General features: G+C 34.1%; 1 protein-coding gene across 4 annotated transcripts in view; it reads right to left on the reverse strand.

Moving 5' to 3' along the window:
- Window positions 1–23,884, reverse strand: part of LOC150108248 (protein turtle-like) — a 1,021,857-nt gene that overhangs the window by 863,950 nt on the left and 134,023 nt on the right. For all 4 annotated transcript variants that reach the window (XR_016548124.1, XM_090390663.1, XM_090390666.1 and 1 more), the window contains exon 3: window positions 3,235–3,350. Coding sequence is in view for 3 of the 4 variants with exons in the window: in XM_090390663.1 (XP_090246789.1) it covers window positions 3,235–3,350 (116 nt within the window). In the remaining variant the exon portion in view is untranslated. The remainder of the gene's footprint in view (window positions 1–3,234; window positions 3,351–23,884) is intronic.

Here is a 23,884-nt window from a genome sequence, read left to right on the forward strand (position 1 = left end):
TATTCCGCCATATTTAGTTTCGAATACTTGTATGGTGAAGTGTAAGTCTATGCGTAAGTGTAAATCAGGAAGAGTGCAAGCAGTACAAATGAATTCAAGAAAAAATGACAGCTGGTGTGATGATGAGTGCCCCCCCCCCAATGATTGCATGAATCCCCTGGAAGTCGCTGGTAGTGATAGTAACAATAATAATAATAATAACAAACCTGATTAAGATGCGATTTTTTTGTTACAGAGATAATATCTATATTTATCGACAAAACATGAAAAAATTATCCCAGTAATATTAATTCTATGAGCAAAAATTGATTTTAAAGTAACATAAAAATAAAGGCAACTACAAATCTCAGGAACAGCAGTATTATTATATAACAGTATCTCCTTTTATCATCGTAAGATATAATGCATACATAATACTAGATATTGACACCCATTTTAGCAAGTTTATCATAATCAAATTCCTCATATTTACTCTCAAAGGGTTTTAGCATACTATGATAGTAGTTCAGAAAACGTTTACGTTAGTATTAGATAAGTTTCCTAGCTTATATAAGTCGCAATGAACTCCTGTACGCAGTGCCTTTATTTAGTTGCAAAACAGCTGCAAATCTATAGTACATTTTATTATGGTAGATGGGCTAAGGACTTTTACTAGTATCACTGTAGTGGCCAGTCTGTGGCCATAAAGTTCGTCATGACTACTGTAATATAATGTAAATACGATAATGAATGCGGTCAGTGATATTTTTCTTTTCATAGAATAAAATAAGGTTTTCCTATGAATAGCGATGTATTGGCCTTGAATGATTTTTAATACAAGAAATCTTAATTCGTTATTTCCAGCTCATATTAATACCACATTTTATAGAGTTTCTCTGAATAACTCAGCTTAAATATCTTAAAATTTGGCTAGGCTCTGCAAAAAAAAAAAAAAAAAAAGAAGCGTTTCCGTAATTTGTTGCAGTGTATTGTGAAGGATCAACTAATCACAACACTGAAAACAAAGTTTCCTACTATCTCGATAAAAACAATATAAAATAAAAGAGTACGATATCTTTATACTTCTTTCGATGATCAAATAAATAAAAGTAAAAATCTCCCTTTAGTTAATCACAAAGCGATATGAATTCGCAATGATATAAACAGCTGGAACGTCTCTAACTATATCTTCAATGTGAGATACACAAACAAAAGAATTTGCATTCTCTATTCCAAAATACACGCCTCCGCAATGCAGTCGGGAAAACGACCGTATTCTTCAGTCGGAAAGACATTTGATGGAATATTTTCTTCTAGTCATTTCAACCGAAGTTGAATTAGCTAGTTTAGGACTCAAGTGGACGCTTTTATTATTTTACTATCTATATTCATTATTCAAGATGTTAACTATCATTATCCATTTCCTTTGTCACAAGAAAATCACATTTTGTCATTTTTTGACATCGCTTAACCTTTATAAATAGTTACGCTAAGTAATATAAACTAGACTGCATTGAATGGTTAATTATTAACGAAATAACAATTAACGAAATAATTATCTGTACTTATATAGTTATCATTATAGCTCCGTTTAAAATGATTTTCATATCCAGGAATAAATACGCAAGTACACACATCACTCTCCCCCAAAAGTCTTAACTTTTGACACCTCGCTATATGCATCACGTCTTCTGTTCTATAAATAAGTGAATTCATTTAGGGTTAAAACTACTAAACGCAAACGCAACATTTTAAATGAATTTTAAAACAGGTTGTTATACACAGGAAGCGGAATTATTTATTATTCTTATCCATTTTCAAGAGGGCGTTAATATCACTTTATAATTCATTTTCCTTACGTCGCCTCGTTTACTTTTCTTTCTTGTAGTAATTTCGTATGCTTCAATTGTATACGAGTGGCTCTATTCATAATTCCTAACGCAAATCTTAAATCATTCAAAACTGCAATATTTTTCGAATCACGCTGAATAAAGCGTGAAAGCTACAATAAAAAAAAAATGATTTTTTTTTTATGATTACGCAAGCCGGAACTTCTTTATTGCTAAGTTATAGGAACTTTCAATTTTCGTCTGCACAATTTGATTTGCGATGTGCTTTTGTTCTTTTTGGAAAAACTAACGAGAAAAATTCTATTTAGTTATGCATCTTAAAGAGATATAATTCAACATTAGTTTCTTATACAAATACGACAGATTAAATATCAGTTCGAGAGAGAGAGAAATTTTTGAATGTTCGAAATTCTTTATGCACTTACCTAATTATTATTTCCTTTACAGCTCTAAGCAAATACGATCAAGCCGCAACCAAGTAATTAAAATTTCTTAAAAAGAAAACGTTTGTCGAATTTAGTAATTATAATTATTCGCATAAAAAATTACGAGTTAAAAGTTTGTGAAGACCAAGGAGCAATTAATTAAAATTTCTTAATACAGAACTGGTTATCCAATTTGAAAATTATAATTTCTTCAAACGAAAACTAGATGATAATGGTTTGGGTTTGCATAAACATATAAAAGGAACTTAAAATTAAATTGCTAATAGTTTCTTTAAGTCGATAATACAAACGACAACTCACTTAGTCGGAATGTAAATCATTGTATTGTAAGCATCATGGGTATAGTAATGTAACTTCGACCAATTATTAATTTGTCAAGTATTAGGTGTCGGCCAATTACACATGATATGGTTTTTTAATCCAATTATTCCAAAATCTGTTTAATTGATTAAGGATGCATATCAGTTTCAGTCATCTATAATAACGACTGGTTTGGCTGAGATGCAAGTCATATAATTGGTACAACTAGTTTTGTGTGGCTAGTGAATTCAAAGCAGTGTATTCTCTGAAATCATAGACTGCTGTGGAATTGCTTTTATTAACATAAAGCAATTCCACAGCAGTCTATGATTTCAGGGGATTTCTTGAAACAGTATAATCAAAGAAGGTAGTCGGCCATATATGCAACCATATATGTACACAAATATGTAAAATTCATAACACTAAAAATCCTTAATCTATCCACAATACTAATATGCTACAGATTTATAATATTTCGTCGGTAGGAATTACAAAAAAAAAAAGGAAAAAATAAGACATTTAATATGTAAAAGTTTTAATGAAAGACATTTGAAATTATTCTTCACAGACATTTCAAAAACTAATGACTTTAAAATAAGCTTTTTATGTAAATTCTACAAAGATAAAGTGACTGTTATCATAATATAAACCGCACTTACTTTATACCAGATGAGAGCGGGAGGAGGTGTGCCCTCAGCTTCACAAGGTAAGGACACCGATTCTCCAACTTTCACGTATACAATCTCCTGAGGCTTCTTCTTGAAGTGTGGAGGCGCTGAATATACAAAACAAGAAAAACAAAATAAGTTTCTTAACCTCTATATAACTTTGTAAAACATAGGGATAAGATGTCAGAACTTCATAAGGATAAAACCCTATTCGTCACAGCAAATATTGCTTCAAAACCATATGTTACATATAATTGCTATTTTGCGATGCCAAAGGATATTTTTTTCCAATATCACACTTTGGAGGGAAGGAAAGTCTGTAAATTTTGACAATTTTATAAAGGAGATGACTTGTTTAGAAGAATGTCACTATATAAAGAACATTATTTGCTGGCTTGATTGTCCGGGTGAATAGCATCTGCGCTAACTAACAACCTGTAGGTTCAATTCCTACTGAAACATTTTTGTGAATGTCTTTAGGTGTAGACGAATTTCATCATCCTATCTGGGACCATGACCTCGCTAATGGGCGCCAATGTCTCGAAAAAGTTCCATGTTTGAACTCCAGAGCAGAATGTCTGAACCTTTAGTCCGCTAATGGTACTAATATGCCACAGATGTGGTCGACAACCTTTCATGAATAAAATTAGCATTAAAATTCTTCTTTACCGATCATACTTCATCACAAAACTTCACTCACCAGCCCCCGATATCCTTTTATTTCTTATGTGTAGATATGTGAGCGTGCATAGTAAAAGCATTGCGTTTTATCTATCGTTTATCTATTAACAACATATAGTATATAAATTTTCGTACATTCTTAAAAAAACGCAATCTTATTATTAAGTTGAGCTAGAAACACAGAGAAATATAACAAAAAATTCTCATTTTTGTACGATTTATTTCCGTTGTCTGAGAGGTACCCGTATCATTAGTGTGTGTGTGTTTAATCTTTTTCTCAAAACTTAAACTATTTACATATTCTTTGTATGGACGCAAACGCTATTTTTTTTTCGATGGGGAAATGCCAAGACCTTGAAATGATTAATTAAAACAGAACATTGCATTTCTAACCATAAATATATGCGATGACTCAAAAGCTAGCAATCAGTGTAACTGTCACATTAGAAACACATGACTATTACTTTTAATTGTAAACAGCAGACATCAATCAATATTTATCAGCACAATTAATCTGGATTAAATTGTCTGTAACATGTTTCCTATGACTTTCTTCAGCATGTTTCTAAAAATTATGGCCGAAACAGATAATGGAATGTTGCATGACACAGACTTATCTACTTAACGGACTTGATAAAAAGAATGAATAAATTACTCCAAAAAAAAAGGTCATAGATCATTAATCCCTAGAAAATTGTGAATACTGTATAAAGTAGGAGAGTTATCACTCTCTCTCACTCACACACACGCACACACACATACATACAAAAAAAAGGAAAAAAAAAGACTGTTTATGATTTTAACTGTAAATTCCTTCTGATATCCAGAATTTCACGTCGCAGCTGGCAAAGAATATTTCAGGCTAATTAACTTGGCAGATGCTGCCCATTTCTTTGAGCATAAAAGGTGCAATTCAGTAATAATGGTAGCGGCGGTGATAATCTTAATCTCCTTCCCCCCCCCCCGCTTTGTATTTGTACAGGTTAAAAACGAACGAATGCCAACTGCATAAAAAAGCGATGAAAGTTACGGAGATCAGGTGAGCTGTTTTGCTATTCAGAAGATCAAGCTTATTTAAGTTTCATAGCTACTAATACGAAGAATGATAGTTGTTTACGCGATCCGGAACACATCGTCTGCTTTCTCTTGCTAATTACATTATCTATTTAGAATAACGCAGACGAGTAGATCTTCCAATTTTCATTCGTTTAAGACTATGTTTTATGAATAAATGTAGTTATAACATGAGAAAAAAATTCATTTAAAATGCCGATGTAATCATTAAGGAATAAAACCCACTTTCATAGTAAGAATTTAATCGTTTGAAATTATGATTTGTGAATAAAAGATGTTTTAATCTTCACAATCAGTTATTTTTACTTAGATAATCAGAATTCAGCATCACCTAATAAGTTTAGTAGCAGTTAATAACTTTCAAGTATATATTATTCATGTTTTAATTTTGCAATATATGTTTATTTATTCAGTAAAATTATACTTTGACTTCCCAGTACAACTGGAAACCTCTCTGACTGATATTTCTTCAGAACATTCATTCCCTGTCTTCAACCGCATTTGAATGAAAGTACAGTATTTTATTTTGCATTATTTTGAAAGAATATTTTAATGCATAGCATTTCTTGTCATGTTGTCAACATAGTAGCAAAATCCATCAAGATCCCATGATAACGCACTCCATATTCAAAGAATGGATGATATGCATATAAAATGCAGCGTACGTTTATTTGAATGTGTTGTGAAGTAAGGAAGATGAAAGCGTTAAAAATGGAAAGAAATTTGCTCCAGGCGTTGAATTCAAGAGAAAAAAAAGAGCGCTGATTTTGGATATTTTTCTTTGAAATGCCATTAAATTAGCTTTTTTTTTTTTTTGCCAAAAGTATCAGGAAATTTTTGGATGGTTGAATGAGGTATTCGATTTATAAAAAAACGTAACATGTAGCATTTTACCTGAGTTCTGTAATTTAAAAAATGATCAGCACTGTATATACCTCAGCAGTCATTTTTAGATGATTCACTTTGCACAACTAAAGTATAACGAATTACATTTAAAAAAAAAATACTACCTTTTTCAATAAATATAATCCCCAGCTTTTTAAGTTTGGTGGGTAGATTTTAACAATTTGTTAAAATCTACCCACTAAAGGATAAAAACTTGACCAAAATTGACCAAGGATTGATAAAAACAGGAATCTTGCTATGAAGCTCAAATAGCTTTATTATATAAATCAAGTGGATATTAAATCCAGCATTATTTCAAAGCTGAATGTAGAAACTATGAAAGTTTCGTACGAAATTTGACCAGAGAGCTTACGGTATACATTCTACACTTACGAGCATTTACGAGTTGCCCTAGCGTGAACCTTATAGAAAACATGATTGCTTGCCCAAGCGTCTATATATTCGCCTTCTATTGGACCATTTTGATAAGTCTCGGGCATTATTTTAGTAACCAAATAGTTTTAGCCACTTCAAGACTCCAATAAGAAATATGATAGTGTCACACCTGCTAATGATCATAATTCGTTGCTCAGCGCCACTTTGGATTTTTGTCGTAAACAACAACAATCTTGATGAAAAGTGCTCACACATCTTGACTATTTGCTATTCATGCAGACAAACCTACGCCTGGTTGTACTGTTTTAATAGTTCGTTTTGAACATTGAAATTCAGTTTTTAAAAGTGAAGAGCATTCTAAACGTCCTTCAACTTCTAGAAATGAAGAATAAATGGTGGGAATACTTAACTTAGAGAAAACGATTGACGATCCAATGCGATAGCAGAAGCGTTTTTTTTTTCTTTCTTTCTTCTTCAGTTATTGCCAAAGCAACTAAGGTTAAGGCGGAGGATAGTGCATTATGTCTATTACTTGAGCATGTTCGTCTGGCAGACTTCCTTTTTTTTTTTTTTCAAGAAGAAAAATCCTGGTTTACAGCAGAAAACACCCTACTACCTCATATTAGACCAGGTAACTCAATTTCGGTTGAAAAGCTCTTATAAAGGTTCGGCAAGTCCTTGACAGGATTCAAAAGCAGTTTTTTTTTTCTTCCAACCAAAGGGCACTGTTGTTACGGACGTCGTTGGAAACTGGCAGGCTGATAACTAGCGAATAAAATCTTTATTGACAACAATGCAGATGTATTTTCATGGAGATTTCGGAGCGGCCACAAACAAAGAGGATTTTGAAAGATAAATAATTTCAGGATATTGGAACAATTAAAATCAAATGCGTTTAGGAATATTTTAAGGATATCGACACCTGTGTTTGGAAGTTGCATCCAACATTTCTGAAGCCACTTTCTAAAACTAATATTATGGTTTTTATTACTTCAGTGTGGATACTTTTTTGTCAATTGGAAAACGTGGGTATAGCATCGCCACATAAGGAATGAGAATTTAGAGACTGTAACTGAGTAACACTATACCCGACATCCTAGATTGCGGTTGTTTTAGAATTGCTACTGAAGCAACTCAGGCTATGAGGACAGTGTATTATGTCTGTTAATTGCGTGTATTCTTGTGGTCAGTATGTCTGTTATGCGCGTTAAAAAACATGAGTTTCCTAATGAAAAATTCCTCTTCCTCTGCATGAGACTGGCTAACCCATTTTAGACGAACTATTATAAATGTTCTTCGCATCCTAGACAGGATCCTTTTAACAGCCAACGGGCAACACTCTGATTTAGTTAAGGACGCTCTCCCCGACATGTACAATGCAAAGTTATTATAGTTGATTTTTAATATTTCAAGAATTCATCAATATATATATATAATCACTTTCATAATATTTAAACTTATGTTTAAATGAATAATAATATACTAATCCGTGGTATAGTCTTAAGATAAAGACATATCTAGACTGGCTTTCACAACCACAATTTTAAGATAAGGTGGTCAGTTTTATACCTAAATATGTATTATTTATATGAAAATTACGTGTGTTCTCCTGGCCGGTTTGCCTGGCTGTAGGGTGAAAAAAAACAAGTTTCCAGGAAGAAAAAACCTTTCGCCTGAGACCGGCTAACATACCTTCATCTGAAAAGCCCTAATAAGGTTTATCAAGTCTGGACGGAATTGAACTCGAGTCTTTCCTAACTAAAGGGCTTCGCCGAAATCGACTAAGCTAGGGAGGCTCTTTCAATGAATGAACTATTAGCACTTACTTCTCTATTATACGTACATCCGATCCTCAACTTCCATATAAAGTCCAACCATTTTAGATATGAGCACGAGTACACGCATCACTAGAGTGTGAAGCCCATCATCGAACTGTTTGGGAATATCAGACGCTGAAGAGTTATATTTGGAATTACGGCAGAAACAATTAATTTTATGAAAGTAATGCATTATGTCTGTTCATTTCCATAGCATTTGCTGTTCTGGCATGCCTGCTGCTTTGCAGAATGAAAAACCCAACTTCCAACTTAATTTACACTAGTTAAAGAAAAAAAAAACCTAAATCCATCGCGATGATGTGCGTGTTATTTCTCTAACGCAGCAAGAGTAAACAGTTAAAATATATCAAATTTCAACTAACTGTTAATAAAAATTCAATGAACCCAAGACTTCGTTTTTATATCTGAGAGCAATTTATTGAGCGTTTTCTTCAAGTAGCTCCTCCACCTGACCAAATGTTTTATATGGATCACATGGCCTCATCATTTTTCACTTGAAATCCGGCCCTCTTGCAGGAAAAGGCTGGTCGCCACAGCGTATTGTAAAAAATTTAATCCAATACAGAAAAAACCAAAACAATGACGTTTGCAACTGATGTTTACAAAAACAATCAATCCTGTCCTTCATTTGCATCCCCAAAAGATACCTTTTGACTGAACTTTCTGTGTGTGTGTGTGAGGTTGAATATTGCTGGAAAAATTTTATACCAGCATTTTTTATAACACAGGTGTCTAGATCTAAGAATATTAATAAGGTAAACTAATCAATAATTCTAAGAAAATAGACGGGGTTCATATTTCAATGTTCATATTTTCACTAAAAAAGATTAGCCGAAAATTATGATAAAATGCGATGATGATGATGATGATGACACAGTTATTAAAATACCTGCGTTTGCATTTTTCTCATAATAAAAGCGAATTCTTGGCGTAGTCGCGGCATTTGCTCATTTCGTTGAAAATATCTGGGTTCGACTCCCATCTAGGACGTGAGGAACCTTCACTGAAGGTAATTTCCTGACTATTCAATCTGTCTAACTGCAGGTGGAGAGGTTGGGAAAGTCAGTAAACCATCCGCAGGACACATGCAATTAACAGACAATATACTGCTTTAGAGATTCAACTATTTAGGCTGCAATCTCAACCAATTCAATCCATCCCTGATAATAAAATATCAAAAATTAACAGGAATTTTAGAATACAACTTAATATCAGAGTTGACACTACATCCAGAAGGCTGTTATACTGAATAGGCATTTCCAAAACATAGGATGTATTAATATACAATTATATTTTACCAAAGGTTTCATTTATACAAGAATATTATTGAAAACTTTTGTTTATAATTGCGCTAAAGCAACTAAAGTTGTCAAGTATAAGAGAATACAGTATATTTGTGTTAACTACTTGTATTCTGTGACCCATTTGGTCTTTTTTGTGAGAAACGTTCCGAAAAAAGAAAAAAACCCTATGAGACTGGATACATCACTCTCTCAGCTGAAAAGTCCTTATAAATGTTAAGTCTTATCCAAGATATGACTGAAATGCGTCAAATGACATATCAAACCTATTGACAAATAACTTGAACTTAAAAAGAAATTACTGGGAGTAATAAAGACTAAGGAGGATGTTTTGATATGGAAAAAAGTAGATTAAAGGTAAATCGCGATAAAGACGTAAAGTACATTTTAGTTATCAAACGAAGAAAATAAACGAGTTAGCAAAAGTTGCCAAATGGATCTTATCTGATAATTCTCAAGAATTTAATTTAAACTAGGTTCTCTGTTTATGTAGTAAAAATTTCCAAATCGTAATCATTTAGTATAAATGCACAGGCAGATACTGTTAATTATAAGTGTAGTAGATCACTAAGTATCGCTGTTATTGAAAATTGGTCTCATTATTCGTATCGTTGGTACACACATTTTAAAATGTTTCGTGTCATTGTAGGATCGTTGATCAGTATCACAAGATAATACACGCTACTAAAATAAATCGAAAAAGCATTATCTATTGAATCAAACCTAATATACACTGCTTAGAAAGAAATCAATGGACGCGAAAGGAAACAAACAGCCATAGCTCCCACCTTAACAAGATGTAGTCATCTCGACTAAACGAGATGCTGAAGTCATCTCCTTTAGTTGCGATGACTGCAGCAATCCTACGGGGCATACTTTCCACAAGCGTACGACAGCGATCGATGGGAATTTTGGACCATTCTTCCTGTAGACATGTAATGAGATCCTGGACTGTTGTGGGGCAGACGTACCTTGATCTCACCCAATGCTCCAGTTCATCGTAGATGTTCAATAGGGTTGAGATCAAGGCTATGTGGAGGCCAATCAAGTGTGGTGACGTTCGTGTCCACAACAACCACGTGTCATAAGATTACTGCAGCAATCTTATGACCCGGTGCATTGTCTTGATGAAAGAGACAATGGTCAGTTCCGTAGAAACGCCACAAAGCATTCCATTGTCCAGAATTTTCAGATACCTCTTAGAGTTCAATATTCGTGGCATCACAAACAAAGGCCTGAGGCCAAACCAAGAAAAACAGGACCATACCATTACACCGGCATCTCTGAATTTCATAGTTCAGGTTACGCACTTGGTAAAAAACGTTCACTAGCCATCGGCCACACGTTCATCTGCTCGCTAGAGGATGTAGCGTGATTCGTGGATCAATAACACAGCTTTCCCAAGCTTCCACGTCCAACACTCGATATGATCGTTGCACCACAGAAGACGGCACTGCATATTGGTTCAGGTAGTGTGATGCTTGCATGTTGCAGTCCTACCATGGAGATCCATGGTGCGAACTTCAGTTCTGAATGTTTTTGTGCAGATTCGTGTTCCAGTCGATGCCCAAATTCCGCATTCGACGTGTTGGCCGGCGAATGACAGTTTTTACATATTATCCTTCGTAGTACGCTACGATCACGTCCGGTGAGTCGTCCACTGAGGGTCGCACATTCAGTTAACTCCGGCATTTCGAACTCACTATGGTATCACTGACTGTTGACTTGGGATGGCCCAGTTTGTCAACAATTCGCCGAACAGATAGGCCTGCAACGTGGCATCCTCTCACATCTCCTCTTTCAAACTCAGTCAATTCCCTTCTTGCAACCATTTCATCCGCACAAACACAGTTGCACTTACTTGGGAGCATCATATTCCTCCAATTTAGCTTCTTCTTCTTCTTCTCCCTACTACTTATTAGGCCTACTGGCCTGTCACAATGCTGATCTGAGCTCTTCTAAATCGTACCAGTCCCGAGGATAAGGTGACTAGTTCTATGCCTCCCGATTATATCCTATGGCTGTATTTCGTAAAACCCCAAAAATTTGGGGGGGGGGATTTCCTCCGGCAAGCAGAGGAAAAACCCCAGATAATGTGGGGAGGAAAACCCTTCTGTCCACGCCCAAGACCGGCTAACTTGGCAATGTCTGAGAAAGATTCTTAAGCTCCTCACGTCAGCGACGGGAATCGAACCCAGGGCACTCTTTTCCCCAGGCGCTTCGCCTGGGAAAGGAGTTACGAAGGTGCGAAATTTATATCTTCCAATCCTCCAATTTATATTGGCAACAACACGTGATTCGTTACATGTTGTGCTGCCCCTTGCCCAAGGGGAGGGGGTCCACTGATTTCTTTCCAAGCAGTTGTGTGTGCATAACGATGGTGTTATGTATGAAAATCATGAAGAGAAGGACAGAAGAGTCAAAAGTGTTGTACGAAAAGCTAAGTCTGAGTATGAAAAGAGACTGGCTCCGCAAGCTAAAGACAACCAAAAATAATACTATTGTTATTCTTCAAATAAAAGAATGAATGGAAAATAATAACTCTTCTGAATGCAGATTATATGCAGGTGACAGACAGACGAGATAGACATACGGCAAGTAATGTGTCCAATTTGCTAACAATTCTCAACCTGGTGTATACAACATTGTACTCACTGCTAACTCTTCAATGGATGAAGAAATTCCACCATAGGTGCAGAATTTTAGCTAAACTGGCTATTGGTTTGACCAGAATATATAATTTCACTCTCAGAACAGGGAAGATTCCGCAGCAGTGAAAAGAATGTATGGTAATCCAATTGCACAAGGGTTGACAGACGTATCCAACTATCGACCAGTCAGTATCTCTGGAGTGGTTGTGAAGATTTTGGAAAAGTTGGTAAGAACTCGCATACATACATACATACAGAAATAGGTTTGACAGAGAATCTGTGCATTCTATACTTTAGAAGGCACAGTATGACTTTACTAAGGAAAGGTAATGTTTGAGCAACTTGCTCGCATTTCATAATAACGTTATCTTTGAGTTAGACAAGGTGGAGGGAGAATGGATTACACCATGATATGTTTGGCTATGCAAAGGCTTTTGGCATGATATAGCACGGAAGAGTGTTGCATAAATTGGAGAAAATGGGATTAGATGATAAAGTATGCTGATTGACAGATATCAAGCAGTAGTGTATGGAAGTGTGCCTGCAAGATTTAAGGTGACTAGTGGTGTGTTGTATCCCAGGAATAAATTCTTGGTCATTGTTATTCAGTCTTCACATTAATGACATTGGGAAGTATTTCACAGATGGCATAGTTATTTGATGATGATGTAAAGATAGGCAGAATCATCAAGAATTCAATGATCTATAGCACTGTACTTGCAGAAGATTTGAATAGGTTGGAATTGTGGGGATCTGAAAATGGATATCAGTTCAATGCTAGTAAATGTAAAGTGTAATAGTGTAATTACACTTTACAGGTGTAATGAGACATCTGTGATATCATACAGGCGGGACTACGCTAGAAGAAATTGATCTAGGGATCTTGAAGTTTTGATAGATAGGTGAAGTTCAGAGGCCATATAGCAAAGATTGTGAATAAAAACTCGGAGAATAATTGCAATGCTCAAACGAACCCTGACATGTAAAGATAAGGAAGTCATTTTGCCTCTTTACAAGAGCTCGATCTAGTCTCCTGGTTTCCGTGGTGATGCTGATAGAGTGAAAAGAGCGCAAAGGAAAAGTGTTAAAGATAATATCAGTATTGTGGAATGCTGATTGCGAAGACAAATTGAGAATTTGTCTTCTCAAAGAAAAGGTATAACTCTGGTGAGGCTGATATGTACTTTCCCTCAATGAGTCGCTGAAAGTATCTCTTAATGATAATATGACATATGAACATAAAGGATACAGCTTTATTAACAGAACTAACAATATGTGAATTGACTATTTGGGAAATGTTGATCAAGTATCTGAGAACTAACAATACTTAGCATTGTCTAGTTAACGTATTTTCAGTACTCTTTATTACCTTACTTCTACTCTTACAGTTTAATAATCAAATGTGTTGCATACAGAATTAAGAAATTTGATTACTGTTTAAAACCTTTATGTATTCAATAAAAAATTATCCTCTCCAGTTATTTCTAATAGTAAATAATTCTGGTTAGTGTACACGCATTATTTAAAAGAAACCTCGTAAAAGTGACATCTGCAACTTTTCAACGAAGTGATGATATAACAATAACGCTTGTAGATTTTCAGGACCACTACTGTGGCAACTGAAAGTTCGACGTTGTAATTACATTTTACTCAAATGCATTTTGCCACAGACACCTTATATTTTTTTAATTAATACACTGCATTATTCAATGCATGGACATCTTCAGTGATTTAAATCTCTTCAATGTCTCATATATGAAATGCCATCGATATTCACAGAATAAAAATCCAGTAATATAAGATTTCAGGGTAACACTGGAAGTAATATGTATGTTTTAGCTTTGAACTTTCTCTCATACTGTATAGATTCGCTTAGGTCTCTTTAATTTAAGGACACTTTTCTACAATGTTTTGTAAGCGTTTGTTTATGCGCGCGCGCGCGCGCGTGTGTGTGTATGTGCGCGCGAATGAGCAGTACATTATTATTAATTATAAATATCAGACTAATGCTGTACTCTCATCCTGCTTACACTTCCTCTTCAGAAAATGAAATAATCACTTTCGAAATACACACGGAATACTTTATATATGCTAGTTTGGGCGGCCGAGTGTTTAATGTGCTGACTTTCCAAAAAAAAAAAACAAGCTGTGGGTTCGAATCCCACAGACATGGAATTTTTGTGGTGTTCAGATAATATATGGATTTCATCTCTCTCTTATAAGACTCCATCTTGCTTATTGGAGGCCTGATGTTAAGTTCCAGTTTATTCTCTAGAGCAGGATTTCCGGATACTTGGCACACCTACGATACATACTGATGCACAACAGGCAAACAGCGCCTTTTGTGGGCAGGATTCTCATAAAAACCAGATTTTATTCAACGTAGGCTGCATAAAATAGATACTTCCGTTAAAGAAGAAAAAGTCACACCGGAAAGAGTTTGAAAAAAAGTCTGAAAAATGATTCTTACCGTCTGCTCTAGATGGTAAGAATCATACCTTGAAAAAGTATATAAAAAGACTTGTTAAATTACTAAAGTCAGACTTTCTCATAATATTTATCTATTCCAATAAAGCTTCACATTAGTGTTAATTTGATGTCTTATGTTAATCACAATTTTAAAGTTTATTTCTTGAATCGTTGATTTATTATCTGTGCATTCTTAAGTCATCTTCGTATCTTTTTGTTACAGTGGTTTACAGCTCAAAGGCTTCAGAGAGAGAGAGAAATGAAATATTCAAATGAAGTGCTCTCCAAATATAGCACGCAGCTGTTTTGTTGTCATTACGTCATATGCTGAGCGTTCCAGTATCAAAGTCACATTTGATGGCAGTAGCAATGCAACAGGCGTGGGTAACATGACATAAAATATCCAAGTTTTTCACTATATTTCCATTTTATATATACTATGGAAATTGTTTTTCAATGCCGTATTCTTTAAAATTTTCTTTGGTTTTATTTTGATGCATTTCTATATTTATTAAATTTGATATTCATCCATATTATTATCATAATGCATAATGGACGTAATAATTCTTTTTTTTTCCAGTAAGGATGAATGAATTTCGTAGAAGGAAGAACTCATCCTAAATTGGTTTCACTTTCTGCAACTTTTGGACGTCCTTTCTCTTTCTCTCTCTCCTGCATGTCATGATTTTTAAAGACTGAAAATTTCTAAATAAATAAATTTTCAGTTTCTAAGTTTAATAAATCGCGGTAACATATCTTGAAATAATAAAATAAATCAATACTTAAATCTGGTAGTATTCAGCAACGTTTTGAATAAATTTTAATTTTAATGAATTTTATGATTTTTAAAAGATGATAATGCAATACATTTCGAATCTGCAAAAAAAGAAAAAATCAAATGTCATATAAGAGAAAAGGCGCTACTGCTTTAGGTTATGGCATCTACACATTTTCTACATTCCATCACTCCATAAAGTGCAATACAAAACATGGACCATGGATAACCTCTTAGACTATTTATACACCTTCGGAAAAAATACGAATTAGTCCTCGTCTAAGCGAAATTCTTCTTATCTTTAAAGTACTTCTCTTTAGCATTCTCACGTTTAATCCAAACGCAGAACGCACTGTAAAAATTTGAGATCGTTTTTGCAGCCTCTCGAACCCGCTCTTCTCCTATTCCACTGATGAAAATCGTAAGACGCTACAGGAAAGACTTCATTTTTGCGAAGAAATATTCCAAACTGCTAAACATTAGGGTTAATCGAGTAAGGGTTACTAAAAATAACGAACTCAACTGAGAAGCTAAAAAACTATTAAGCTTTACATGAACACTAATCCAGGAAGATATCAAAATATTAAAAGAATTCTACGCAATCAATCAACTTTCAGGACCATTTAATCCTAAAACGTGATAGTATTAAGAAAGAACGACATACTAAACGAATGCTTACAAATATTCACACATTGGAAATAAAGATCTAAAGAAATTAGAAACGTAATAAATGTGAACTATTAGTGTAAAATATATAACTGCGTTAACATCAGAATGTTGTTTCAGATACTGGAAAAATGTTGGTTTCCTTAAAAGTAAAAAGAATGGCAGGTTTTGTGCCAATCAGCCTATCATTACTAATTAGTAGAGCTAATTACTATAATTACATGGTGCGCAACTTTTAATAACTGTAAACGAGAATTACCTTATCAGCAGTAAAACCCATTTAATATTACTGCTGTTTGTAAATATGTTTCGTCAAAAGTAAAAGCAGTAATCTCTCGCAAGCTAAAGTGTCTCGCTTGGCTTTTCCTTTGCTCAAAGAAATCAGGTCATTTTCGTATGAAACATTCGTATAATTCATTCGGTCGTGTTTTCCATTAAGAGAGTGAGGTCCTGTAATTTTAAACTTCTCTTATTTAACGTGTCTGTTAGGAAAGCCGAGGGTAATTTGAATACGCGTTCTCTTTCAAAGGAACCTCGGGAGTTGCAGATTTAATTATGCTCTTTATTTAGGGTTTATACCAAGAATTTGTAATCTTGTGTTTTCTGCTGAACAGTGTGTCAAGCTAAAGCCATTTAATTCTTAAAATAGTTTAAGTCTTGATTTATGTACATCTTTATCTCGACTGAGTCAAAAGATACATCGACAATACACGGTAGCTTTGAGAAGATTTGAATCTTTTCACAATGATACTTTAGTGAGTAATTTCTGCACGTTTGGACGTTGCTTTTTTTTTCCCCCCAGAATTTAATTTGGGACCGTTAATTTTAATACGTTTTGTGATACCTTTGTTAACATTTTTTTCCTCAAGTTTCGTAGCTGTTTTAATGTTTTCCATTCCGTTAACTTTATCAAAAAGAGCTCGCTTCAGGTAACATTAAACTCAAAGTTAATTTGTAGGTGAATCTGTCGGCTCTGTTTAATTCGTTTCTTTAATATCTTATGTACACCTTTAATTTTCTCTGGAGCTAATGTTTACTGCTACAACCAGTGGGTTGTTGTACCACGCTGAGTAGACAAAAATTCTTTATGTTACTCAGTAGAATAAATGACGTATCAGTTAACTTCAAAAGGGCGATAATGTTGTTCATGTAAAGACCTTACAAGAAGGAAAGTAACTAGTGACAGGAAATGTACAGTAGGCTCTTCTTTGTATACAAATAGCAAGGTTGATCAGCTATTCTTATAATTCAAACCGTTGAATTATAAGAATTCAACATGCTCCGCAAAGAAGGATCCTGTACCTTAATTGATGAATGTCACAGTATAAGATTTCTCTTATAATGATTCCCAAATTCTTATTTGTATAAAATTCAAAAGGATTAGCCGTTTTCTTAAAATAATTTCATAGACAAGCTAACCATCAGAGATCTATTGATTATTGGAAATATCAACGCATCTTTCACTGTCAGAATCATCCACCTTTGGTGGTGCATCTCGGTATGGGAGAGAATTACTTGAAATTTCGTGAAAGAAAAGACGTGGATTTTTTGCCTTACTAGAGACAGAATTTCACTTTCTATAAACGAGACACATCGACAAACTAGCCCACTCACGTATACAGATACTAAACATAATCCACTATTTATTGTGGAACAAACTATTGCCTTATTAACACATTTTCAGAATATTAAATCGACACCACTATCCGATTCATAATTTCCTGAAATCAATCGGGGTTGAACGACCCTAAATGATTCAGAAATAACTAAAAATATCAAACTACAACAAAGAATCTTCATTTTTGCAACTAGAAATGAAGATTCGTTGTTAGCTCTTAATAGCGTTCGTTGCTGTATAGTCCCCTCCCCAACCCTCCTCTTCTATAAATCATTAAGATGTCACAAGTTCAATTTCTAAATACATTTAAAATGCTTTCGAACTGTTATATCTCTATTCCGAGAGATTCTTTGACAGACAGAATCTTTCAAGTTCAATACAATGTATTTTTCCCCCAAGAGAGGGTGATTTTGGAAAAGTAACTAGTCCATTCCTAGAGAGCATTCCAGGTTGTTGTTTTTTTATTATTTTTTTTAATTCAAATGAAGATGAGGTTGAGATCTAAAGGTTCCATGCTAAAAGACAAATATCTCACAAAAAAACTGTCGTACTTCAATTTCCCGAAGAGCCAATTTGGAAACTTAACTGAACATCAATGTCGATGACTTTAAAAAAAAGAAAGAAAAAAGTAACTTTCTTTCCTGAACTGGTCCATCCAGCAGCTGAGGGGGAAAAACTATCACACTTAAAACATTAATAGAAATATAAATCCTCTAAATGTTTTCTCATTCCCCTAAATGATAGACGACACTCTTTTTAAGTCTAACTTTTGAGAATGAGTAGGTGGCACCAGTCCATGTCACACCATCACTGAAGTTCAGATCTGCATTTGTAATCCTTTCTACGACCACTTCTGTTGAGTTTTGAGGATTAAAATCATGGCTTTCTACTGAAGAAAAATCCTGCCCATAGTGCCAAAAAGAATATTTCGGGCAATGAAAAAAAAAAGTCTTCTGCTTCGTGATAGAATTTCTCCAGTGTCGTGAAAGATACTACCACTGAGCCACCAAAAAAAAAATATGAAATATTTGTATGAGTGCGTTTGATACCTCAACTTCATCAACTGGGTATCAGTCTCATTTTAATTAGGCATTTTAAAAAAGAGAATGCTTCTTATGAACCAAAGAGTGACACGTACTCCTTTATTTAAAAAGAGTACTTTATTTAAAACGGCTAATCTTCTTGAATTTTTGACAAATAACAATTTGGATTAGAATCCTGTGTATCATGCGAGGAAATATTTTTGAGAGCTTTTCGACTGTGGTGTAGTTAGCCGATCTGGCGTGACTTTCTGTAGGTTTTCCTCGCGAAGAATAGTGAAATCGAGAAGGAATATATGCAAATGATAAATATGGTGACATGATTAGCCATGTTTTTAAGTTCAGAAAAGACCAACTTACTGGAACGTCATTCGCCTTAATACGTAAATGGAAATAAGAAATATCTCATTTGTCCTCATCTCCAAGTATGACAAAGTTCAACTGCAGATCTAAACGAACTAGAGTTAATCTTAAATGTGATCAAATTAATCTTAAACTAGGCCGAATGGCTAGTGTATTCGCTCTCCAACCAACAGGTAACGGGTTCGAATCCCACCGTGAGCAACGATGTTTGTGACTGTTTTTATGTGGAGATGAATTTCATTGAGACCACCGCTCGCTTGGTGAAGGTCTGAAGTAGCTTGAAACAGTTACATGTTGATCTCTGGAGCAGGATTTTGGGACTATGTAAAACATAAATAAAAATAGAAAAAATTGCAGTTTTGTCTATCCATCCCCTCCGCTAACAAGCTTTCGATGTACCTTCTGAAACAAAGAGAATTCCTACTGGATCCACTTTAGCTCACAGGTTGCATGCATTGTGAGGGATGGTACTTACATACCAACTGTTTCGGAGACGAATGATCCCTTATCAAACTTGAGTTTCATTTGTTTTTATGTATCACAGGTACTTCTCCTTGTATTAATCAGAAGAAGCGGTAACAGCTTCTCATTAATCATGAGAAGCTATAACCGCTTGGCTTGTATCTCATTAGCGCTTTCCCATAATATTTTTGGGTGTCATCTACAACCGTACTTAGCCATCGGGAATCCAACGTCGTGAAATAGTGAAAACACAATCCAGTATGGTGGAAGGTAATTATATTCTTGTGCAGATTCCTTAAGGATAACGCGTGAAAGAATAATCCCGAATATATTCGAGCAAGTCAACACTGCTATAAAAGCATTAGTGGATCCACAGGTAACTTATACTGTAAATATCGGCATATGAAGTAAACTCCATTGTGCTTTGCTACCAGAATCATTGACGTACGTGAAACTGTTCGATAAATATAGGCATTCACACTAGATTGCCATTTATTTATTAAAGTTATCTGTAAAATTTTACCTTTTACTGATGATTCGTTGTATAGAGTATGCATTTGCTCATTTCCATTTCATTCTCTTTGAATTAACATACATTCCACTTTTATTGGTTTACATCTAGGAGTCATTCTTGTTGTTATGCAAAATATCATGCATTATCATTCTTTTCATATAACTTTGTAACACTTGTATACTTTGCATTCATGCCTGTGTTCGCCTGGTTTGGGTTAAGATGAAAGCATATGCTGATTAAATCAAAATAGGCGAAAAGTTTTAATTCAGAACAGAAGGAAAATGTTGCTAAAATACCTGTCCTGTCACTAACAATATTAACTATGGATACTAAAATTTGATTTTCAACGAATAAACACCTCCAATAACTTTTTAGAGAGAGAGAGAAAAAAAAGAAGAATCTCTCATTTCTTCAGAGCAGTGGCATAATATCTGGCACAGTCGCTATTTAGTATCTGCTAACTCTACGTTATATTTGATATAATGATGGATCTCATGTTACAATATCAATGAAAACTTCGGAAAAATTAAAAATATTAGCATTCATTATCATCAAGCAGTTTATTTTTAAGAACTTATATGCATATCTGTTTTCATAATTCCATTCCTATTTTATTTCCATGCACTATTGGTTGGATGAAAATATTTCTAGTTTTGCATGCAATCAAATTTATCATCTATTATTAACATGTTGATTGTTTAAAGCATTTATTTTAAAAAATAAACAATCAACAAAAGCATAAAAACAACAAAAAAAATCCATATATGGATTTTAATTGGGATCCGCCACACAGACAATGAGTAGACACATTTTGTACATCCGGTAACTATTCTTGTCTACTGTGTGCGTGCATGTGTTCTACGGCTTGTTGAGATTGAAATCTGAGAAATAAAATCTCACAACCTCGTATAAGAAGCGGCTAATTCGCCTCTAGTTTAAAAATTGTTATATTACTAGCAGACAGGAATCGAATTCTTTCCTGCGCTACGGAGACTCTTAAAATATTCGAATGCTACAGAAATTATAGAGTGATGTATGTCATGTAGCGGTGGCATTCTCGATTCGATGGTCAAAGTCCTGAATTTGTCGACCATTCCTATCCATAACAAAATGTATTCACCATACGTTCGCTACTTAGAGAGAGCTTGAGATCATCGTTTGTCATTTATAGTAGAAGTATTACCAAATATGATTTGGAAAGTGAACAGATAACAAAATGCCGTGCAACGAATTTTGAAAAGTTTTACGAAACCTAAAAACATTGTTAAACAAGTTCGTATCCAAAGTTGTCAAATATTTAGTCAAGGGTTGTATATGATTCAGCAGAAGTCGGCAGGCTTCGCTTACCTGTTGAGTAAATCCCACACCGAAGATAGAAACAAGGAAGATTGTTTCAAAAAGAGGATTGCGTATGTGCACTTAGTATGATGACAAATTAAATCAAGGATAAAGAAACAGTAGTAGAAGGTTTTTCAGAAAGCAGACAAATTGTATGTGCACTTAGTATGGCGACAAATTGAATCAAGGACTAGCTCTCTCAAACTTCGATATAAACCCTTCTCTACTGAAAATTTGAGATGAGCTGAAGAATTTTGTGAAAAGCAGTTCATAAACGACTGAAACCGAATACAGACTAATAAGGGATGTACGTTGGGATTTTTCCAGACAGAGTTCACTTTAATTTATGACGTTGTAGACCAACACAGTAAGATATAAATGTTGTAGATCAGGGATAGTACTCCCGAACTGAAATCGGTCTCATGCTATATTCTCATCTTGCAGATGTCTGGGGACTGGCTGTTATATTTTACTAAAATATTTTTGGGTATACTGAGGCATCAGGGAATTTAAGAAATAATAGAAAACGAAAGGCGGGGTAGCGCAAACAAATACTGCCGTTTCATATTGTAGCCGGCTTTGTGTAGTATTATTTCACTCTATGCATATCAGATACGTTTTTGAAATTGCTGCAGTACTTCCAAAGACAAACTACCCTATAACGATCACAGAAAAAGCAATAATCTTGTTGCGACTCCTCTAAATAGCTTAATAAAAATAGCTATTTAATAGAGATCTGAAACAAAAATATGACTGGACGTTCAAGGATTACAGAAGAGACAGACAATTTTTTCCCTTTGAACAGTAGGATTCTTAAAATCCGTATTATATGGCATCTATAGAGACAACAATGACTTGTTGCCTTCTCTGGAGAATCGACCACTTTAGCAACAATACAGTAGAATCTAGAGAGTTTACTTTATTAATTTTATAGGACTGTTTATGCATGTCTATTGAAACCATAAAACGAACATAAAAAGATAATTTAATCATGTTTTATCACAAAAGATATATCGTTTGTGATAAAAGATTATTTCTTCCTTCTTATTCGTTAAATTGAAGCTTTAATTAAGCCTAAAACTGTATTTCTGTTTTAATCTATGGAATGGAAGAAGAATGTAATGTTAATAAAATTTAGATCTCTTTGAAATATTACAACATTTTACTAAATAAGGAAATTGCATAACTATTTGCTGAGCTTTAATGATCCCAATTAATGGTCTGATGGACTTTAAGGTAAAAGACAAAATACCATCGTTCTTTGAGCTCCTAAACAGAATATGTTTCATCATAAATGAATAAATCTGCATTTATCATATATTTCATTATTTTCACATATTTCTTAAGACTTAAATGTATAATGCACTAACTACTTTCTTACAGTTACTATAAGAAAGTGGCCATTGTATTATAAAAGAAATTAAAAGATATAAAACTGGTAATGCAAAGAAAATTTTAAAAAATTCAGAATAGGTATAAAGCCTTTCAAAGCAATTACAATAACAGCCAATCTCAATTATTGTTATGCTAAGAAATTATTTACATATTATTCGAGGCTACATATTGAATAATCTAACAGACAATTTCATATGATCATAGATAGTTTGTAAAGGTCGTGAAGCGAGAAGAGTATCAACTCTTCTCTGATAAGCTTATATAATACGTATTAAAACGAGACACAAATCCATAATTTCAAGACATCGAAAGGTCTTCAGTAAACAAGTGTAAATAAAAACAAACATAATTAAAAAGACACAAAAACACCATAAAATATAATACAATACAGTACAATACAACACATGCATAGCAAAAACCTTAACCTAATACCATGAGAATAACTGATATTGCAATATTCATTTTTCAAAAATGAAATATCTGAAATATCATCCTTTTAAGATAGAATAAGTAACATATTATTGCATTTAAAAAATCAGAAACACTTATTTTCTGATGGGAAGACGTTTTGTCTGGAGCATTACTTTTCGATATTAAGGTAAGAACAGTTTTTCTGATTTCATGCATTTATACTGATTCATTTTTTGTGTAGCATTATAATTATATCTGTTATATATACCAAATTAATTTGCTTTCTTTTGCAAGAAAATGATATATATTAAGTATTTGAGTGTTTTATGTTTTTAACCTACTGTTCGATCTGGGTAATTCAGAACTTCTGCTTCCTATTACAACTTAAGCATAGTTTTATCGAATCAGTTCGAAACATCCTCATAGCAAAATTCCAGAATGGTGAAAAGAAGAGTATTCAGTAGTGCTTCAAAGAGTGGCGACATCACTACCAGAAATCAATTCATTCCAGATTGCAAATCTCAATCGATTCCAGGACATCAAGCTAAAGGGTCGAAGCTAGTCCGGCAACAAGATCATCTACCAAAATTGATATTTCAAATAGAAAGTACTCGAAGTCAACTTGGAAAGTTATAAGAAGCTGTGTGAATGTTCCACAATAATTGACAACAACAAACTCAGCATATCGCTGATGGTACTCTATACTGACACTTTCTTTGATAACCTGGATTAAAAAATGGTGAAGATACAATTCCAAGTTCGCT

This window comes from Typopeltis vanoorti, chromosome 3 (assembly GCF_054136105.1).
Source record: "Typopeltis vanoorti isolate ZY-2024b chromosome 3, IOZ_Tvanoo_1.0, whole genome shotgun sequence".
In the NCBI taxonomy this organism is placed as follows: Eukaryota; Metazoa; Arthropoda; class Arachnida; order Uropygi; family Thelyphonidae; genus Typopeltis; species Typopeltis vanoorti.